The following is a 19713-nucleotide window of genomic DNA, read 5'->3' as shown; positions in this document are numbered from 1 at the left end:
GAGAAACCTGCCCTCAACCTGTGCCAAGTTAGACCAGTAATACAAGCAAGGCATTCCCCATCCAAAGCAATGGGAGACCAGACCATGGAAGAATGATAAGTAGTTCTATTAATTTTGCACATGGACTGGTTTTGCAGATCTTTGAAATGTAAACATTGTAACTATTTATCTTTAACATAATGATACAAAACTACATGGCAAGGAGAGTTACAACTGGTATGGACAGCCTTCAATGGATCTAGACCGGAAAAGTAAATGGGAAAGAATATGGTGTATCCAGGATTACAGATCACTGAACACAATTATATTCAGCTTGGTTCAGACTACACCTGGAAAACTGACACAAAGGAGTTGATTCAAGAATATTCTCGCAATGTCCACGATAGGACAACAGAGTGTTTAAAGGTAGAGGCGGCGGAGCATGCCTTATGATTAACTCATTGTGGTGCAGAGATGTGGCAATTCTGTCTCAGTCCTGCTCAACCGACCTGGAACATCTCACAGTTAAGTACAGTCCATTTTATTTGCGGAGAGAGTGTTTCGCTGTCATCCTGGCAGTGGTGTACATTCCACCTCTGGCCAATGTCAGGCAGGCACAGGAGTTGCTGAGCACCATAAACAGCAGAGGCAAGACATTTCTAAACAACTATCACCAACATATCACCTGTGGAACTAGAGGTGCCAACACACTTGAACACTGTTATAACACTATCAAGATTGGCTCGCGGGTGCCAGGGTCCAGGATATCTCAGATTGAGCCCTCAGTGTTATGAAGTGGGAGGATAAACAGCCGAAAAATCGTGGTCCATGTAGACACCAATGACATGGCTAAGATGAGTGACAAGCTTCTACGTCAGGAGTTAAAAGGAAGTGCTGAGAGAAGTTTTGGGCCTTGTATCTTAAAAAGGATGTGCTGAAACTGGAGAGAGTTCAAAGGAGAGCCACGAAATTTATTCCACGATTGAATGGCTTGTCATATGATGAGTTTTTGATGGCTCAGGACCTGCATCCACTGGAATTCAGAAGAATGAGTGGTGACCTCATTGAACTATATCAAATGGCGGAAGGTCGTGATAGAGTGGATAAGGAGAGGATGTTTCCTATAGTGGGAGTGTCAAGGACACACAGCCTCAGAAAAGAGGGGCGTCCTTTTAAAACACAGGTGAGATTGAATTTATTGAGCCAGAGAATGGTGAATCTGTGGAATTCTTTGCCACAGGCAGCTGTGGAGGCCAAGATTTATGTACATTTAAGGCAGAGGTTGATAGATTCTTGTTTCAGGGCTTGAGGGGATACAGGGAAAAGGCATGAGGACTGGGGCTGAAAGGATAATTGGATCAGCCATAATGAAATGGTGGAGCAGACTCAATGGGCCAAATGCTCCTATACCTTACGGTCTTAAGATTGAAGTTAGAGACAAAATCAGATGCACATCAGCTGTAGCAGTGTTTGCAGGAAACCTAACGTATTGAAAATCTGTGATGCTTCACTCCCAGATGAGCTCACTGCCTTTTATGCACACTTTGAAAGAGAAAATAAAACTACACCTGTGCAAATCCCTGCAGCACCTGGGAACCCTGTGAACTCTGGCTTGGAGGGCAACAGCAGAACATCTTTCAAGAGGCTGAACTATTCCAAGGCATCAGGCACTGATGGTGTACCCGGTAGGGCACTGAAAACCTGTGCCAACCAACTGGCAGGCATGTTCAAGGACATCTTCAAATGCTCACTGCTGCAGTGACAGGTTCCCTCCTGCTTCAAAAAAGGTGACAATCATACTAGTGGCCATGAAGAGTAGGCTGAGATGCCACAACTTCTATTGCCATTTGTATTCACATCTGTGATTATGTGCTTTGATAGTTTGGTGATAGACAAAATCAACTCCTGCCACAGCAAGAACCTGGGCCTGTTGCAATTTGTCAATCATCACAATAGGTCAACAGCTGATGCTATCTTACTGGCTCCCTACTTGGATCACTTGAACAAAAGCAATACCTAAGTCAGGCTGCTGTATATTGATTACCGCTCAATGTTCAACACAATCACATCCTCTGTTCTAATCTACAAGCTCCAAAACCTGGGACCCACCAGGAGGCCACAGTCTGTGTGGATCAGAAATACCATCTCCTCACTGAGAATCAACATTGCACACATCAAGGATGCAAGCTTAGCCCAGTGCTCTACTTTGTCTATTCCCAGGATCGTGTCATTGGCAAATTGCCACACAATTATTGTTAGCAGAATTTCAGATGAGGATGACAAGGCATACAGCAGTAAGTCAGATCAGCTGGTTGAAGTGGTGTTACAATAATAACCTCACACTTAACATCAATAAGAGCAAGGAATTGATTGTGGACTTCAGGAAGGGGAAATTAAGGGTACACACTCCAGTCCTCATTGAGGGATCAGCAGTGAAAAGGTTGAGAAGATTTAAGTTTCTGGGTGTCAATATCTCTGTAGATCTATACTAGGACCAACATACTAATGGAATTGCAAAGAAGGCACAACAGGGGCTATACTTCATTATGAGTTTGAGGAGACTTGCTATGTCATGAAAGACATTCACAAATTTCTACAGATCTACCATGAAAATCATTCTAACTGGTTGAATCAATATCTGTTTTGGTGGGGCCGCTTCACAGAATTGGAAAAAGTTGTAAAACTCAGCCAGCTCCATCATTGGCACGAGCCTCCCAGGACACCTACAAGAGGCAATGCCTTAAACAGGCAACATCCATCATTAAGGACCCCCATCACCCAGGACATGCCTACTTCACACTGCTGCCATCAAGGAGGTGGTACAGGAACCTGAAAACATGCACTCAACATTTCAGGACCAGCTTATTCACCTCAACCATCTGGTTTCTGAATGTACGTGAACAAAGCCTCACCATTTTTATGCTCTCTTTTTGCACTACCTATTTAATTTTATCATTATTTCTTATTTTAATTTATACTTTTTAATATTATGTTTTGGAATATACTGCTGCTGCAAAACACTGAATTTCATAACATACTGTTTATGCCAGTGATGTTAAACCTGACTCTGAGGACAAGAATCCCATTGACTTTTAGGGAATCTTGGCTACTTGAAATAAAGCAGGAACATTCAAGGCAAAACCGTGAAACTTTGAGTCAATTGATTGAAAGTAAGCAGAAGTTCAGGATAAGAGGCAGAAAGAATGCCTACGTATGCACGTGTACACACACACACACACACACACACACACACACACACACACACACACACACACACACACACACACACACACACAGATCAAATCTCACACTGGCTTCATGAGCCAAGACGCAACCCACAAACCACAAATCTGGAATAGAATCAAGTAATCAAAGTCATCTTCAATGTTGAGGTAGGCTTTAAGGGAAAACTGAATAAATGGTTTCGTTTTTGGACACGACTAACCTTACACCTTCGTCTCATTTGTTTGTTTAAACTGACAAGCAGAAACATCTGTGCTCCAGAGATCCAGGGATGGTGGGCTGCAGCTGAGATTTGGGCATGAAATTATAAAGAGATGGAATGAAGTTCTGAAGAACACAGAGCAATAGCAGATGCATTTGATCCAAAAATACCTATTGGGAATAGTCTGAAAATTTGTGGTGAGGGGTGGGGGCGGGGGAGGTGGGGGAGCTGAAATTAATGAACAAAGGATTTATGGCACAGAAGCATGAGTCATTATAAGCTAGGTTTCAAGCACAAAGGTTAATGGAAAGCTGGGTTTCACTGTAAAGTATGAAGAATAAATCAATGAAATATTATTTTTATGAAATAGTAGACTTCTGAAGCTAATTACTGCCTAATCAATCTATTCTCAAATAAAGTATTAGGTGTCTGACTCACCAGAGGGCGTCTCACAGAGGAGACTCTAAGCCTACCAACTGCACTTTGTTGCAGTGACCATCCTGAGCTCTCAGTTGCATTGTTTCAACTCCACTCTCTATTGCCGCATCAATTTGCCTGTCTTAGACTCCTCCACAGTCAGCTAAACAAACTGGAGGAATGCATGTCATACTCCAGCTAGGTAGTCTACAAGCCAAAGGCATGAACAATTGAATTCTCCTATTTCAGTAACCTCATTCTGTCTGTGGCTTTCTCTCTCTCTCTCTCTCCCTCCAGATCCACCCAGAAAAGCGCCCCTGTGTTTTCGGCCTCTCCTCACAGCTCTCAGTTTCCCAGTTTTACTCCCTCACTCCACCATGGCTGCCTATCATCCAAAAACTCCATCCACTTGGTCTCCAGCCCCCTTCCCACCCTGGACCACTTTTTCTGTAAATTCCTCCCTTTACTGGTTCCACTCACCACTTTCTTTTCTCCCTTTCTTGAGCAACACACACAAAATACTGGATGAATTCAGCAGGTCAGGAAGCATTCAATGAGGGAAAAGAACAATCAATATTTCGAGCCAAGGCCCTTCATCTAGACTAATTTCTGTCCATAGTCGCCACATGATTTGCTGAGTTCCTTTAGGCAGGTAGGTAGGTGGGTGGGTGTGTATCTCTCTCTCTCTCTCTCAAGACCTCCACCACCTGCAGAATTTGTATTTCTTCCTCACACAATCTGTGGCCATTTGCCATTTTAATTCTCATCTTCCCGGTTCCTGTCACCACTGTCACCATCTCCACACCCCTCCCTCCCACACTTCAATCTACCTGCTTGTCAACTCACCCCCCCCCCACTTTGCTTCTAAATTGCTGTTTGACCTACTGAGCTCCTCCAGCAATTCACTTTCAACACTGGTGGTAGCTCACGCAGAAATGATGCGTGTATTGAATGAGGTGCCAGAAGAAGTGCTAGCCAGCTACAATTAAAACATTTAAAAAGATAATCAGAAGGTAAAAGAAAGGCATTAAAGAATATGGGCAAATTGCAGGTCAATTAATTTAGGTAGGCTCCTTGGTTGGCACAAAGGGCCTCATCCCATGTTGTATAACTCTATAACCTAATAACCCTCTCACTCAATAACTGGCAACAGGATCTCTTGGCAGTCTTTAAACAACTATATTCATGTTACCCCACCAACAACATCCTATATCTGTAATAACCAAATGCAAATCATTCAATAAAAACAGAGGTGACAAGTAATGGAAAACTTACTGTGCAATACAAGCCCTTCAGCCCACAAAGTTGTGCCGAACATGTCCCTACCTTAGAAATTACTAGGCTTACCTATAGCCCTCTATTTTACTAAGCTCCATGTAACTTATCTAAAAGCCTCTTAAAAGATCCTATCCTATGCACCTCCACTGTCGTTGCCAGCAGCCCATTCCACGCACTCACCACTCTCTGAGTAAAAAATCTACCCCTGACATCTCCTCTGTACCTACTCCCCAGCACTTTAAACCTGTGTCCTTTTTTGGCAACCATTTCAGCCCTGGGCAAAAGCCTCTGACTATCCACACAATCAATGTCTCTCATCATCTTGTACACCTCTATCAGGTCACCTTTCATCCTCCGTCGCTCCAAGGAGAAAAGGCCGTGTTCACTCTACCTATTCTCATAAGGCGTGCTCTCCAATCCAGTCAACATCCTTGTAGTTCTGAAGCGCTGACCAACCCACCGAGTTCCTTCGATAGGCTGTTTGCTCCTATTGTTTAATTAGTTTTCCTATTGCACTGCAAGAATTTTAAACAAACCTTTTGCTCTGGGGGAAACAGCACATGCAGGGCTACGGATGCTTCCTTGCTCCTGTTTCATGGGCACTATATTTTCTGGTTAAAGCTTAATGAGGTACCAATTAATCACATCAATACATCAAAAGCAATACAACTTCAAATCTACCTTTCACAAATAATCAAAATCAATTACTTAAATGAGCTGCATTTTTATTTTGCGATTTAAAACTAGCTGATTAAAATCATTATTTCAAATGTAACAATGGAGTTACATACACGATTGTAAATAACAATCTGGAGAAGGCACGTGAAAATTTGCTTTGTCAATTGACAGGTCAGATTTTTCAGTGTTAACCGTTAGACTATTTCAAGAAGTAAAAAAAAACTGATACACACTGCCTGCTCATTACTTTAAATCAATCTCTGTACCTCATCGTGAACAAGAATAAAACTGACTAACAGCCCAAAGGCCATTTCTAGTTTTGTTTCCCAATATTTGCAATCATTAATACTGCATAGTTGTAAGAGTCAGTGGATGCTGTTTACTTAGATTTTCAGAAGGCCTTCGAGAAGGTGTGGCACATAAGTCTGACAAAAAAGATAATAGCCCATGGTATTACAGGAAAGATACTAACATGGATAGAAGATTGGCTGACTGTCAGCAGCAAAGTGTGTTATAAATGAGACCATTACTGATTAGCTGCTGGTGTCCCACAGGGGTTGGTGTTGTGACCCAACTTTTCATGTTTTATGTTAATAATCTTGATTATGACATTGTGGCCAAGTCTGTGGATGATACAAAGATAGGTGCAAGGGCAGCTGGGGTTGAGGAATCAGGAGGCCTGCAGAAGTACATAGACAGATTAGGAGAATGTGCAAACAACTGGTAGATGGAATACAGTGTTGGCAAGTATATGGTCACTCATTTCAGTAGAAGGAATAAAGGTGTTGACTATATTCTAAATGGGGATCAAATTCAGAAATAGGGCGTGCAAGGGGACTAGGAAGTCCTTGTGCAGAATTCCATCAAGGTAAACCTGCAGGTTGAGTTGTTGGTAAGGAAGGCATCACCAATATTAACATTAATTTTGAGAAGACTAGAATATAAAAGCAAGCATGCGATGCTGAGGCTTTATAAGATGTTGTCAGACTACATCTGAAGTATTGTGAGCAGTTTGGGCAAAATATTTAAGGAAGGATGTGCTGGCATTGGAGAGAGTCCAGAGGAGGTGCAGAAGAATGATCTGGGAATGAAAGGGTTAACTAACGAGGCCTATTTGATAGTTCTGGACTTGAACTCGCTGGAATTTAAAAAAAATGAGGGGGGAATTTCCTACCAAATATTGAAAAGCCCAGACAGAGTGGATGTGGAGAAGATGTATCCATTCGTGCGAGAGTTTAGGACCGAAAGCTTCAGAATGGAAGGATATCCCTTTCGAACTGAGATGACAAGGAATTTCTTTGGCCAAATGGGGGAAGAGTCTGTGAAATTCATTGACACAGATGGAGGAATTATCAGTGGGTATATTCAAAGCAGACGTTGATAAGGTCTTGATTAGTAAAGACGTCAAATGTTATGGGAAGAAGGCAGGAGAATAACATGATGGGATAAATTTTCGGATTATGTTCCTAAGTCTTACGGTTTTATGAAACAGAATCTTAGCAAAACCTCTTCTGTACTTTTGCATATTTAAAAACCTGCAAATGATTAAAAAAAAGAATTCACATAGCTGGACATCCCCTTAAATTCAGGAGGTTCAAAATGCAGATCTTGCATTTGGTTCAGTGTCATCAGTTGAATAAAGAACTCATACTTCATGAAATTAATGAGAGCAAGCACTCACACACTCAGGGTAGCAGACACCAACAGAATCAACAAAGGCCAGTGATGTTGTGGGGTGGAACTGGACTTTCTGACGGTGGTGTCTGAAAAGCGGATGCTGTCCAAATTGCATGCCATCTTGGACAATGACTCCCATCCACTCCATAATGTACTGGTTAGACACAGGAGTACATTCAGCCAGAGACTCATTCCACCAAGATGTAACACTGAGCATCATAGGAAGTCATTCCTACCTGTGGCCATCAAACTTTACAACTCCTCCCTCGAAGAGTCAGACACTCTGAGCCAATAGGCTGGTCCTGGACTTATTTCCATTTATTTTCCTAACTTACTTATTATCATTTTATTATTTCTGGTTTTATTTTGCTATATTTTCTACTCTATTCTTGGCTGGTGCAACTGTAACAAAACCCAATTTCCCTCGGGATCAATAAAGTATGTCTGTCTGTCTGATCTCTCTCTCACACACAATAATGGTTAGTTTTGGGAAGCTCTTAAATCATAAAGGGTAACATTCTCCTACACGATCATCCTATTATTTACAGAAGCAAAGAAATTATTACAGAATGAAGAAGTACATTTCCAAATAGGTTTAAATCATGGGTGCCAATTGGATGAGCAACAAACATGCCACATGCCCTTTTTCACTCAGGGGACCTCCTTTTAAACCTAGCTCCCAAGATGAATAAATCCATTGCTTCCTGCAGTCAAAGACCGAAGTGAAAGACCATCCTCATGTTCCTTCTTTAAGTCGTTCACATTCACAAAGGCTGCCACAGTAACCATTCAAGGAGTTGGAACTGAGGGTCTTTTGAAAGCTGACTGTAAAATGCAAAAAAGGCAGCCAATCCAATAGGCATACTTCAACATGTGAAATATCGATATCTTATAACTGTCGTATAAATAACTGGGGGCAGCTGAAGTATGATTACTTCTTGGTCACTGCCATTGCTAAAATAATTTATCCACCAGACGATTTTAAACAGCTTATGCAAAGGTCTATCCATGGAAATGGAAAGTGTCACAGCAAATTTTAAAAAAAGGATGAAAATAACGGTTCAATGCAGCACAAAGACATTTTCTTATTCAGTCCCAATCTGAAATAATCATTTGTTGTCAGCAGTTTGCAGCACTGAAACAAAGGAAATGACTTGGACTCAAATAAACAACATTAATTAGTTCGAGATAAAAACTTTTTGAGATGCAAAAAAGGAGAAAAGAAACACAAACACAACTGAATGTGACCACGCTCATTTCATTTATTAACATGGATAACATTTAAGGAAAATAAAAATAATGCCAAAGTAGAGCTGTGACAACATAATCCACTGTGCCACTTTCCACAGTTCCAAAAAGAAACAAATGAAAAGCAGAATTAGAAAAAATACCTGTTTTAGGCAAGATAAAGAAAGATCAAGAGAGATGGATTTATGGTAATGTGGAAAGCATAAAATTGAACAAGTGCTGGGAAACATAAACCAGCTTTGCATTTCAGAATTTATCAAGCTGTGCCTAAACCTTTTACAGCATATTGCTTGTACAAGAAGTTTTCAGGATGCATAACAGCAACGAACTATTGTCCATGAGTGAGGTAACAGAATGCAGAGAAAGATATGCCCAAAACAGAATAATGGAATCAAGCCGGTAGCAAAATTAAGCAAAGAACCAGGAAGCTCAGAATTCTGTATCCTTGTTGATACTTGCCCCACATTTGCATCTGACTCAGTATTTACTACACTGACTTGGAAGACAGCACCCTATAATAACACAAGGAAATGAAATTAGATGACAATGGAAATCCAAAACTGAAACAGAAAACGCTCAAATAATATAAAAGCATTTGAAAAGAAGGGTTGTAGACCCTTCAGCAAAACTGGCACAGGAAACAAACAAAAACAAAATCACACCTATGAAAAGAGAGATAAAAGAGTTTACCTGAAAAGTGTTAAATTCAATATTAAATCATGATGGCTGATAAAATAATGAGATACTGACTCTTGAGCTACCTCTGGAGGAATGCAGGAGGGTGAAGCAAGAGAAGTCAGTGTACCACTGGGACATAATATTAAAGCAACAGTCAAACGGATGTTATGGCTTGAACAAAAATGTTTCAGAAGTCAATCACGCAATCTGCAGAAGAAATGGATAATGACAAGGAGAATGGCCTGTGGAGATGGAAAAGTGGACGAAGTAATCATAGAGAGAATCGACCTTTTGTAATGCTGATAGCAGAGGGGAAGCAATACACATCTGTTGTGATTCCCCCTTGAAATTATGAAGAATGGTCACTTGAATTGGAGACTGGTGGAAGATGCATAAGACCACTATTATCAGCAATAACAAGACAGCACACCCTGATGCCTTCCTGGTCATCGAGGGGCATTTCAGGGAAGAAGTCTCTAACAAATGACCCACATGTCACTTGTAGAGCTAGAGGAGCCAACGTACTTGACCACTGTTTCACAGTGGTGTAACACTGAAGGAACACTTACCATGCCATCCCACACCTGCACTTCGGCAAGTCCAATCACCTGGCTGTACTTTTGCTTGCAGTACACAGACAGAGACTGAAGACCATAGCACCGGTGGTGAGGATCATGAATGGGAGGTTGATGACCGCTTACAGGACTGGACCATATTCAGGGATTCACCTTTGGATCTGAATGAATGTGCTACATCAAGACCTGGTGTGGATGAATGCATGCCTACCAGACATACCCAAACAGGAAACCATGGATGAGCTGTGAAATTCACAATCTGCTGAGGACTAGATCTGTGGCATTCAAGAGCGGTGATCCAGAACTCCAAGAGACATGACTGTTTGGCTAGGCACAACTCAAATGCCATTTATAAATTCACCATTGACACAGCTTTTGTTGGCAGAGTCTCACATGGTGATGAGGAGTTGTCCAGGAGTGAGACAGATGGTTGAATGAAGTCACAAGAACAACCTTGCACTGGATGCTAAGTAAGCCTAAGGAATTGATTGTGCACTTCAAGAAAGGAAAGTCGAGGGAACAACATCGATGCTTATCGAAGGGTCAGCAGTGGAAAAGATGAGGAGTTTCAAGTAGCTAGTGGTGTGTTTTATTTAGAGTTTGAGGAGAGCTGATACGTCACCAAACACGGTCGCAAATTTCTACGGATATACCGTGGAGAGCATTCCGACTGGTTCCATCACTGTCTGGTATAGAGGCATCAATGAACAGGATTGGAAAAATCTGCCAAAGGCTGTAAACTCAGCCAGCTCCACTGATGGAACTCACATCTCCCTACCATCCAGGACACCTTCAAAAGCTGATGTGTCAAAAAGGCGGCATCCATTATCAAGAGCTCTCCCACTTCTCATTACTCCCATCAGGGAGGAGGTACAGGAGCCTGAAGACAGGCACCCACTGTTTTAGCAACAGCCTCTTCCTCTTCACCATCAGATTTCTGAACATTCCATGAACCCACACCACACGACTTCACTATCTGGCTCTCTTTTTGCACTATTTATTTTTTTAAACTATTTCTTATTGTAACTTAGTCAGTTTTTATGCATTACACTATACAGCAAAATAATAAAATTCACAACATATGCCAGTCATAATGCACTTGATTCTGATTCAGACATGGTGCTGTGGGCCACATTAAGGTTTGAAAATTCATGTTTAGAGACTCAGACAAACTCAAGGCTGGTTTTCCAGTGCAACACTGAGAAACCAGTGTACTATTAAAGGAGATGTCTCTCACATGCACGAGTTCTCAGATAAAAACAGCTGATATCAGGATATTAGTTAAAGCTCTGTAGGAGAGTTACCTATTGTGATATAGTCAATACATCCCTCAACCAACATCATTAACATTTTAATATGTCAATTGGATCTTGAAAAAGATGTTATTAACTTGCTGCGGTTTTTCAGCAACAGTAACTAATATTGCAAATACATCATTGCCTACAGTTTGCTTCCAGACATCCTGAAGTCATGAAAACCAATAAACAACGGCAAGTATGTCATCAAGATGCCAACTGAATTCTCCACAATCCAGATATCAAAATTCAACATCATGACACACTAATCTTGACAATTGCATATTTAAATACTTATTCAATTGAGTTCGGATTTAGGCCACAATGTAATCAGAGTGGAAGCAAACAAAAATTGCGTACCATTGCAAATATTTATTAAAATGAATGTAGGACCCTAGTCAGACCCCACTTACTACTGTGCTCAGTTCTGGTTACCTCACTACAGGAAGGATGTGGAAGCCGTAGAAAGTGTGCAGAGGAGACTTACAAGGATGTTGGAAGCATGCCTCATGAGAATAGGTTGAGTGAACTTGGCCTTTTCCCCTCAGAGTGAAGTAGGATGAGAGGTGACCTGATAGAGGTGTATAAGATGATGAGAGGCATCAATCGTGTGGATAGTCAGAGGCTTTTTCCCCAGGGCTGAAATGGTTGCCACAAGATGACACAAGTTTAAGGTGCTGAGGAGTAGGTACAAAGGAGATGTCAGGGGTAAGTTTTTTTACTCAGAGAGTGGTGAGTACATGGAATGGGCTGCCGGCAACAGTGGTGGAGGCAGATACTATAGGGTCTTTTAAGAGACTTTTGGATAGGTACATGGGGTTTAGAAAAATAGAGGGCCTGGTAATTTCTAAGGTAGGGACATGTTCGGCACAACTTTGTGGGTCAAAGGGCTTGTGTTGTGCAGTAGGGTTTCTATGTTTCTATTCTAAAATGAAGCCTCCCAACAAATGTGCATTGTACAGATTGCTGCTGAAGAATGGGTCAGATTTGAATGTAACAAGTAGGGAGCTCACTGAAAGTTAATAGTCAGGTTCAAAGCACAAAGAAGAGATAGGGAGTTACAGAGGCACAATCTGGCAAATGCTTGTCTGCTCAAATGTCTTTATTTAGAATTCCAAGGCAAAGTCCCACAATAGGAAATAAGGAAGGAAGTAAACAGAAAACATTTTCCATTCCCATGCCAAATACAGTTCTCAGTACTTACAGCTGTATAATTCTTCCATGAAAAAAGATCCATTTATATTCAACAAGGGTTAATTTCCAGCTGTAATGTCCAAAATCTTAAATTCACTGCAATTTCCTAATGATAGTTTAGTCTGCTTATTGATCTTTTGGCCCACCACAACCACAGCAACCAGGATTAATCCATATTAATACCATCTTCTAGCACTTGACCCAATGCCTTCAAACACAGGCAATTCACGCACCCATCCAGACACTTTATAAAGTCTGTCAGTGACTCTTGTTCCACCGGTCTATACATTCTAGATACAATACTCATTGTTTTCTGGAGAAAAAGATTTCTTTAGATCCCCTTTGCTTAAACAACAAAACATTAAACAAATGGCCCAAATAAAATAATCATATAGAATTTGGATGAAGGGTCCTGTTGAAGGGGTCTCAGCCCAAAACATCAATGGTTTACTCTTTTCCATAGATGCCGCTTGGCCTGCTGAGTTCCTCCAGCATTTTGTGTCTGTTGCTTGGATTTCCAGCATCTGCACATTTTCTCATTTAGAATTTGGAATACTTATTAATTTTTACTTCCATCGGTGCCACTAGCCTTCAGTTAAACATGAAGCCTTTTATTTGTTGGAGTCTTGTGAAGTCTGCTAATAACAAAAAAGCTCAGACCTAAATTAGATATTTGGCAAAAGACATATACGCCTTCTAAAGTATACACCGCTTCTCAGTATTAAGTCTGAAAAGTGACTGAATTTTCAATATAATTCCAGCAACATTCACTTAATGCATAAAAATGTTTCCTTTAGCCCAGAGTTGGCCAAGCAGCTAGAAGCTAACACACATCCCTTATTATCAAGATGCTTCCTTTAGCACTCTGTAACATCTCATGGAAGGAGACAACAACCAGTAAAAATTTCTTCAACAGTGTGGTCTTCAACTGCAAGAAATTAAGTTTTCATCCTGCCTAAAAAGGTATTTCTCCAATTTTGCTAAACGCTTTCTTTCTGATTTTAATAAACTTATCATTGAAAACTAGACAACTAAAAGCAGATCCTGCTTCAACATTCAATGTGCAACAGCAGGTCTGAATAAATCAAATATTCTGCAATAAACTTTAAGGAAGAAAGTTCCAGAAATAGTGAGTCAACTCACCCATCAATCTATTATATGCAATATTCCTGGTGGGCGATTCACCCAGCCCCTCGATTCCTCTGTAAAGTGAATGTGAAATCCTTCGCTCCCTGTCTTCCATCACGGCATCAATTGGCAACTCAGGCCCAGGGGGACTCCCAGGTGTCTCGAGCTAGGGAGAGTGAGAGAGAGAAAATCTACATTGAAAGACTATTTAGCAGCATGGGGGGATGCATCTACTTGCCCTAGGCCTGCACCCGACTGGGCATCCAATGAACTAGAACTCCTCACTAAGGTTCAAAATAATTTGCTATGACAGTCCTGCTTAATGACTAACTATCTATGCCACTTTGTACAATACCTCCCATGGTGCCTTGTCAGATTTCAATGCACTGGAAAGAATACAGAAATTAAAAGCTGCCTTTCGGCTTTTTCAGAGTATTTTTTAATTTTTTTAAAAATGGAAATGCAAAAGGTTGTAAAATGCACAAGGTTTCATTGATTTCCACTTTCAGAAATAAGTCATTGTATAGTTTAGAGAGAATATGCAGTCAAACACCTTTGTCTCAAGTTTAAAGCTCATCAAATTTTGTCTTAACCTGGCTATAACACAGAAAGTAGGTTTATTTCTAATGGATTGAAATAATTCTGAGCTATTCACAGATATCACTCAAGCTAATCCTTGTAACTCCAAGCAAACGGAAATCATTGTTGTTAGATTACAGTTGAGTTTTATGATAAGTAGCAAGCCGCTCTTTTCAGTGGAATGTTCAGTATTCAATCTGTACATGTCACTACCTCAAGAGGGCTGAGAGCATTGGATTAGACACATACAGTTCATATCTATCCAGCAAAGATTTAACAGGATGAGGGTACCTTATGACTTCTCAATGCAACAATCCTTTATAAAATGTGTGTGAGCAAACTCACTTCACTTAGCACAACTGAAAGTTTGGCAATTTGGTGCCAAAGAAATTTTGCCACAAAGGCAAAATCTCTGAGACTGGGGTGAATTACACTGCAAGCACAGAGGAAGTATGACTACAGTTGATCCTAGTACATTTTCCCAAGCAGAATGGTTGATGTACAAAGTTCCTCAACTTGAATATCCAATTTCCAAAAAAGCACAAAATTGTATTTACACTCGAATTAATTCACAGCCAGTTAACTAACACGGGCAAGGAACAGACTGGTTCACTTTTCTGAACTTGCAGCAACCTGAATGATACAAATTACATCAGATTCAGGAGGACCTCTCACCTTTTGAAAAGAATGACATCTGTTTACAGAAGGGTAACATCATTTTAGAAGTGTGGTATTTGCTGTTCCTGCACAGATGGTATAATGTTTTCCTGTGCATGCATATCACCATTTACAATTTATACTATTAGATTTGTGCCTTTGTAGTCAGCAATAGCTAGCATCTGTGAACACACTATTAACAAGAGCCAGACAGCTTACAAAAGATTTGTTTGATATTATTAAAAGACAACAAATAAATCAGATGCAATTACAGAATAAGTCAAAGATTTCTAAACAGGTAGATATAGACATTTCTTGACAAAATGTTCAATCTTTTGTCAGTCTGGCAAGGGTGGTTGTCCATCATGTCTGACATTAACAGAAACCTATATGAGAGCATTTTCAACAGTGGAAAAAGTCATTGCATTGAGGACAATTAAACTTTCTCAACCTCAGAAATCCGGGTCCAGTGGTATGAACAAGTCACAAGCTGGGGTCTTCATCAGTGGAAATGAATGATCATGACATCTCCTCTGCCTCGCCATGCCCTTAGCTCTCTATGGCATGTTGCAGAGTCACCTTCCTGGCTGTTGGGTCTCACTGCAGATCTCATCCGCCCAGTCCGCCGCAGCTGACTTTGTCGCATGCTAGTACAGGCATATCCCTATCTCAACAGGGTACAAGGCCACCAGGTTCAGCCGGCCTGACAAGGTGGCGTACAGGGCGTGGCCGCTGTCACATGTAAACAGCTACCTGGAGCCACAGATGAGAGCTCAGTGCCTGATAGGAACCAAAGGCGAGTGAGCTACCCTTTAGTGGGCACAACAAGCCCCTTCACCAAAGGTGAGTGAGCTACCCTTTAATGGGCACAACAAGCCCCTTCACCAAAGGTGAGTGAGCTACCCTTTAATGGGCACAACAAGCCCCTTCACCAAAGGTCAGTGAGCTACCCTTTAATGGGCACAACAAGCCCCTTCACCAAAGGTGAGTGAGCTACCCTTTAATGGGCACAACAAGCCCCTTCACCAAAGGTCAGTGAGCTACCCTTTAATGGGCACAACAAGCCCCTTCACCAAAGGTCAGTGAGCTACCCTTTAATGGGCACAACAAGCCCCTTCACCAAAGGTCAGTGAGCTACCCTTTAATGGGCACAACAAGCCCCTTCACCAAAGGCGAGTGAGCTACCCTTTAATGGGCACAACAAGCCCCTTCACCAAAGGTGAGTGAGCTACCCTTTAATGGGCACAACAAGCCCCTTCACCAAAGGTGAGTGAGCTACCCTTTAGTGGGCACAACAAGCCCCTTCACCAAAGGTGAGTGAGCTACCCTTTAATGGGCACAACAAGCCCCTTCACCAAAGGTGAGTGAGCTACCCTTTAATGGGCACAACAAGCCCCTTCACCAAAGGTGAGTGAGCTACCCTTTAGTGGGCACAACAAGCCCCTTCACCAAAGGTGAGTGAGCTACCCTTTAATGGGCACAACAAGCCCCTTCACCAAAGGTGAGTGAGCTACCCTTTAGTGGGCACAACAAGCCCCTTCACCAGTGCTCCTATCTCCCTGGATACCCAAATATTTCTCAACTTATGGCAAAATATTCAAATACGTTGCACGTATTACTAAAGGGAAGAGTTATGTACGTACTTAGTAACTCTGTAGTTGCCTGGATTTTCAGAGATCCAGTGGCGAATAAACAGCATGTAAACTGGCAACATACACAAAATGCTGGAGGAACTCAGCTGGTCAGGCAGCATCTATGGAGGGGAATAAACAGTTTATGCCTTGCCTTGCACCCTTAACTCCTGGTGGGGTAGTCGGGGCGCCATACTGACAAGCTTTGCACCAGTCTGTTTCATCTGTCATGGTTGTGTGCCAGAGCCTGGGTCACCGCGTGTTTTTCCTGTCCATTCTTTAATGTTGTCTGTCCATCCTTTCCCTGTGTCTGCCTCTCCTTCTTTTCCTCTCCACAGTCCCTTGTAGAACGGTCTTTGCAAGGCCACTGGGTCTTGTTACATGGCCGTACCATCTCAGCTTTCTTTTCTTTTCAGTGAAGAAAAGAAAGAAAACAGTTATGTTTCAGATCAAAACCGTTCTTCAGGACTGGAAAGGTATGGGGCAGAAATCAAAATAAAAAGGTGGGGGTGTGGAGGACTACAAGCCGGGAGGTGACAGGTGATATGTCCAAAGCATCTGCCATGTTATATCTTACAGAAAGTAGTTATGACTTCAAAAAAAACCTTAGGTATCTGAAAAGAAGCTCTTTCATTGAATGAGGAAATGTTATTCCTTTTGCCCATTTAAAAGATGTATACAAACTAGCCTGAAATATATCCTATTAATATAATTCCAATATTACAAACTCCTGCTAACAGTCAGCAAATCAATTCTGCAGCAGGTGACTTCCATATTGGGCACTGGAGCCAGGATTTACAATTTTTAAAAGTAATTTTATTGAGATACAACGTGGAATAGGTCCTTCCAGCCACTCTAGATACGCCATAAAGCAATCACCCGATTTAATCCCAGCCTAGTCACAGGAAAATTTACGTGACCAATTAACCTACCTGTGGGAGGAAACCAGAGCACCAGGAGGAAACCCACCCAGCCATAGGGAGAAGGTTCGGGAGAACTCCTTACAGGCAGTGGCGGGAATTGAATGCGAGTCACCTTACCATAAAGCGCTCTGCTAACTACTATGCAACGGTGCCACTCTACGGAATTCTATTGTGTATTACTTAATTTGATGACTACTGACATTAGAAAGCTTGTCCAATGTAAAACTCCTGAAAATTGCCATTTGTTTTTCTATTATGATGACCTAAAAGAAAATACGTTTATTGGTTGACCAAATGCTCTATATAGATTTCCATATATGGATTTCAAGATTTGCAAAGCTTTAAAAACTGCAATCTGGAAGGTTTCCAAGTCCATTTTGCTTGTAAAGAACACCCACGCAGAGATGCTCTACAAATTATTGCTCAGGATGGATCCAGTATTAAGCATCCCACATTATATTCCAGATGTAACAAGACCCCTTGTGTAAAACAAAAAGGGGGCGTCACTCAATTACATGTGCAACAAAGCAATCCATCACTCTGCTCCCTGGAGGATTTCAAGAGGATATGGGAAGCGGAACAGGAAGAGATTAACCAATGCTTTTCCCAGACCTTAACAGTCCTTGACAGAGGCATACAATGTCACAACAATAACAAACTGGTAGCACATCCGTACCCTTGAATAGTCACTTACAACGAACAGCATGTAATACAATGCAAACAGGAAAAACAAGCATCAGCTCTTAGATGACAGCACTGCGAAGTCTGCTTGATATATGTAGCATCACTATCTGTTAAGGGATGTCAATCTAAATTTGCTCTTTGAGAGTTTAACATATGGTAGCCACTAAACAGAGATTGCATTAGTAGTAATGCTAATTCCAACCCCACACAATGGAACAATCTTTATATTGCAATCAGGGCCTTTGCGTTTATTAAACTAGTGTCACACATGATTGCCCATCGTATTTTCAAGAGCAAAGCATTTGGTTGGTTCAGTCTTCGTATCTCATGGAAAAAACATCAATTTAATAATACAATAATAATAATAATTTAAAAAGACAGCATCAATTTAATAATAACATTATTTTCATTTCTTACATCAAAATATATTAAGCACATGAGCTTCATCAAATATTTTGAGTGTGTGCTGAGTCAATCAGTGCTACACCTGAATGTCATGGAATTTTGAGAGACTCCTAGACAGGTACATGGAGCTTATAAAGCTAGAGAGTTATGGGTAACCCTAGGTAATTTCTAAAGTAAGTACATGTTCGGCACAGCATTGTGGGCTGAAGGGACTGTATTGAGTTGTAGGCTTTCTATGTTTCTATGTTCCTGAAGTTGTTCTAATTAGAGTAACTCAAACATCCAAAGCTGATCAACATTTTATAAGGGATTCAGTTAAATTCCTGTCCACTTAGAGAGCAAGACAAACGAAAAATGAGCGCTCAAGAATCCAAGCAACATTACGATCATAATAATGGTTACATCCTCACTCTCTAGTTTCATAGCTGCTTGCTCGAAGATTGGATTCTTTCCAGAAACAAATTTAATGTGCTTTTTGGCTAAATATGTCCTAGAACCTCCGAGCACTGAAACATCGTTTAAATCAAATTCAAAAACAAAATTTTATTTCATTTCTAGCAGAGAAAAAATAATTTTACTCCTGAGCTTATTCTGGATATGTTAACAAATAATTTCCAATAATGATTGGAAGCAAATTGAAAGGGCAATTGAAGTGGAGCAGGAGAATAAGGGGGAGGGGAGACCCTCAGATTCAAAATGATCAAAACAGAGTGGGTCCCATATTGAATGAAACTGTAAAGCCCAGAGGTTTCAGGGAAGAGCAGGTTTGGAACTATCAGAATGACAGCCAAATCAAACACCACAGATATATCATTCTGAATTCTAAACACCAATTATCTTACTCTACACGAAACCATCAGAGTAAGTCCATATACACCATTTAGAAATCTGAATTCTGAGTTCTTCAAGGGAGTTATCAGGAAAATGGATGAATGCAAGGCAGTTGATGTTTTCTGCAAGGCCTTTCACAAGGTACCACATGGGAGGTCGGTCAAGCAGGTTCAGTTGCTTGGCGTACAAAATAAGGAAGTAAATTGTATTAGGTATTGGCTTCGCTGAAGAAGCCAGAGAGTGGTAGTGGATGGTTGCTTCTCCGACAGGAGGCCTGTGACTAGCGGTGCCCCACAGGGACTGGTGCTGAGTATTTTGCTGTTTGTCACTTTCTGTATATCAACAATCCAGATGATAATGTGGTAAACTGCATCAGCAAATTTGCAGATGGCAACAAGATTGGGGGTGTAG

At 41.2% G+C, this 19713-nt stretch overlaps 1 protein-coding gene across 5 annotated transcripts in view; it reads right to left on the bottom strand.

The window, feature by feature from the left end:
- The window catches only part of pard3aa (par-3 family cell polarity regulator alpha, a), an 850778-nt gene that overhangs the window by 278694 nt on the left and 552371 nt on the right, over nucleotides 1-19713 (bottom strand). For all 5 annotated transcript variants that reach the window (XM_059971936.1, XM_059971937.1, XM_059971939.1 and 2 more), the window contains one exon: nucleotides 13608-13758. In XM_059971936.1, coding sequence (XP_059827919.1) covers nucleotides 13608-13758 — 151 coding nt within the window. The remainder of the gene's footprint in view (nucleotides 1-13607; nucleotides 13759-19713) is intronic.

Source organism: Hypanus sabinus, chromosome 6, assembly GCF_030144855.1.
Source record: "Hypanus sabinus isolate sHypSab1 chromosome 6, sHypSab1.hap1, whole genome shotgun sequence".
Classification (NCBI taxonomy): Eukaryota; Metazoa; Chordata; class Chondrichthyes; order Myliobatiformes; family Dasyatidae; genus Hypanus; species Hypanus sabinus.
The sequence above is the reverse complement of the archived record's forward strand: the minus strand, read 5'-3'. Positions and strand labels throughout refer to the sequence as shown.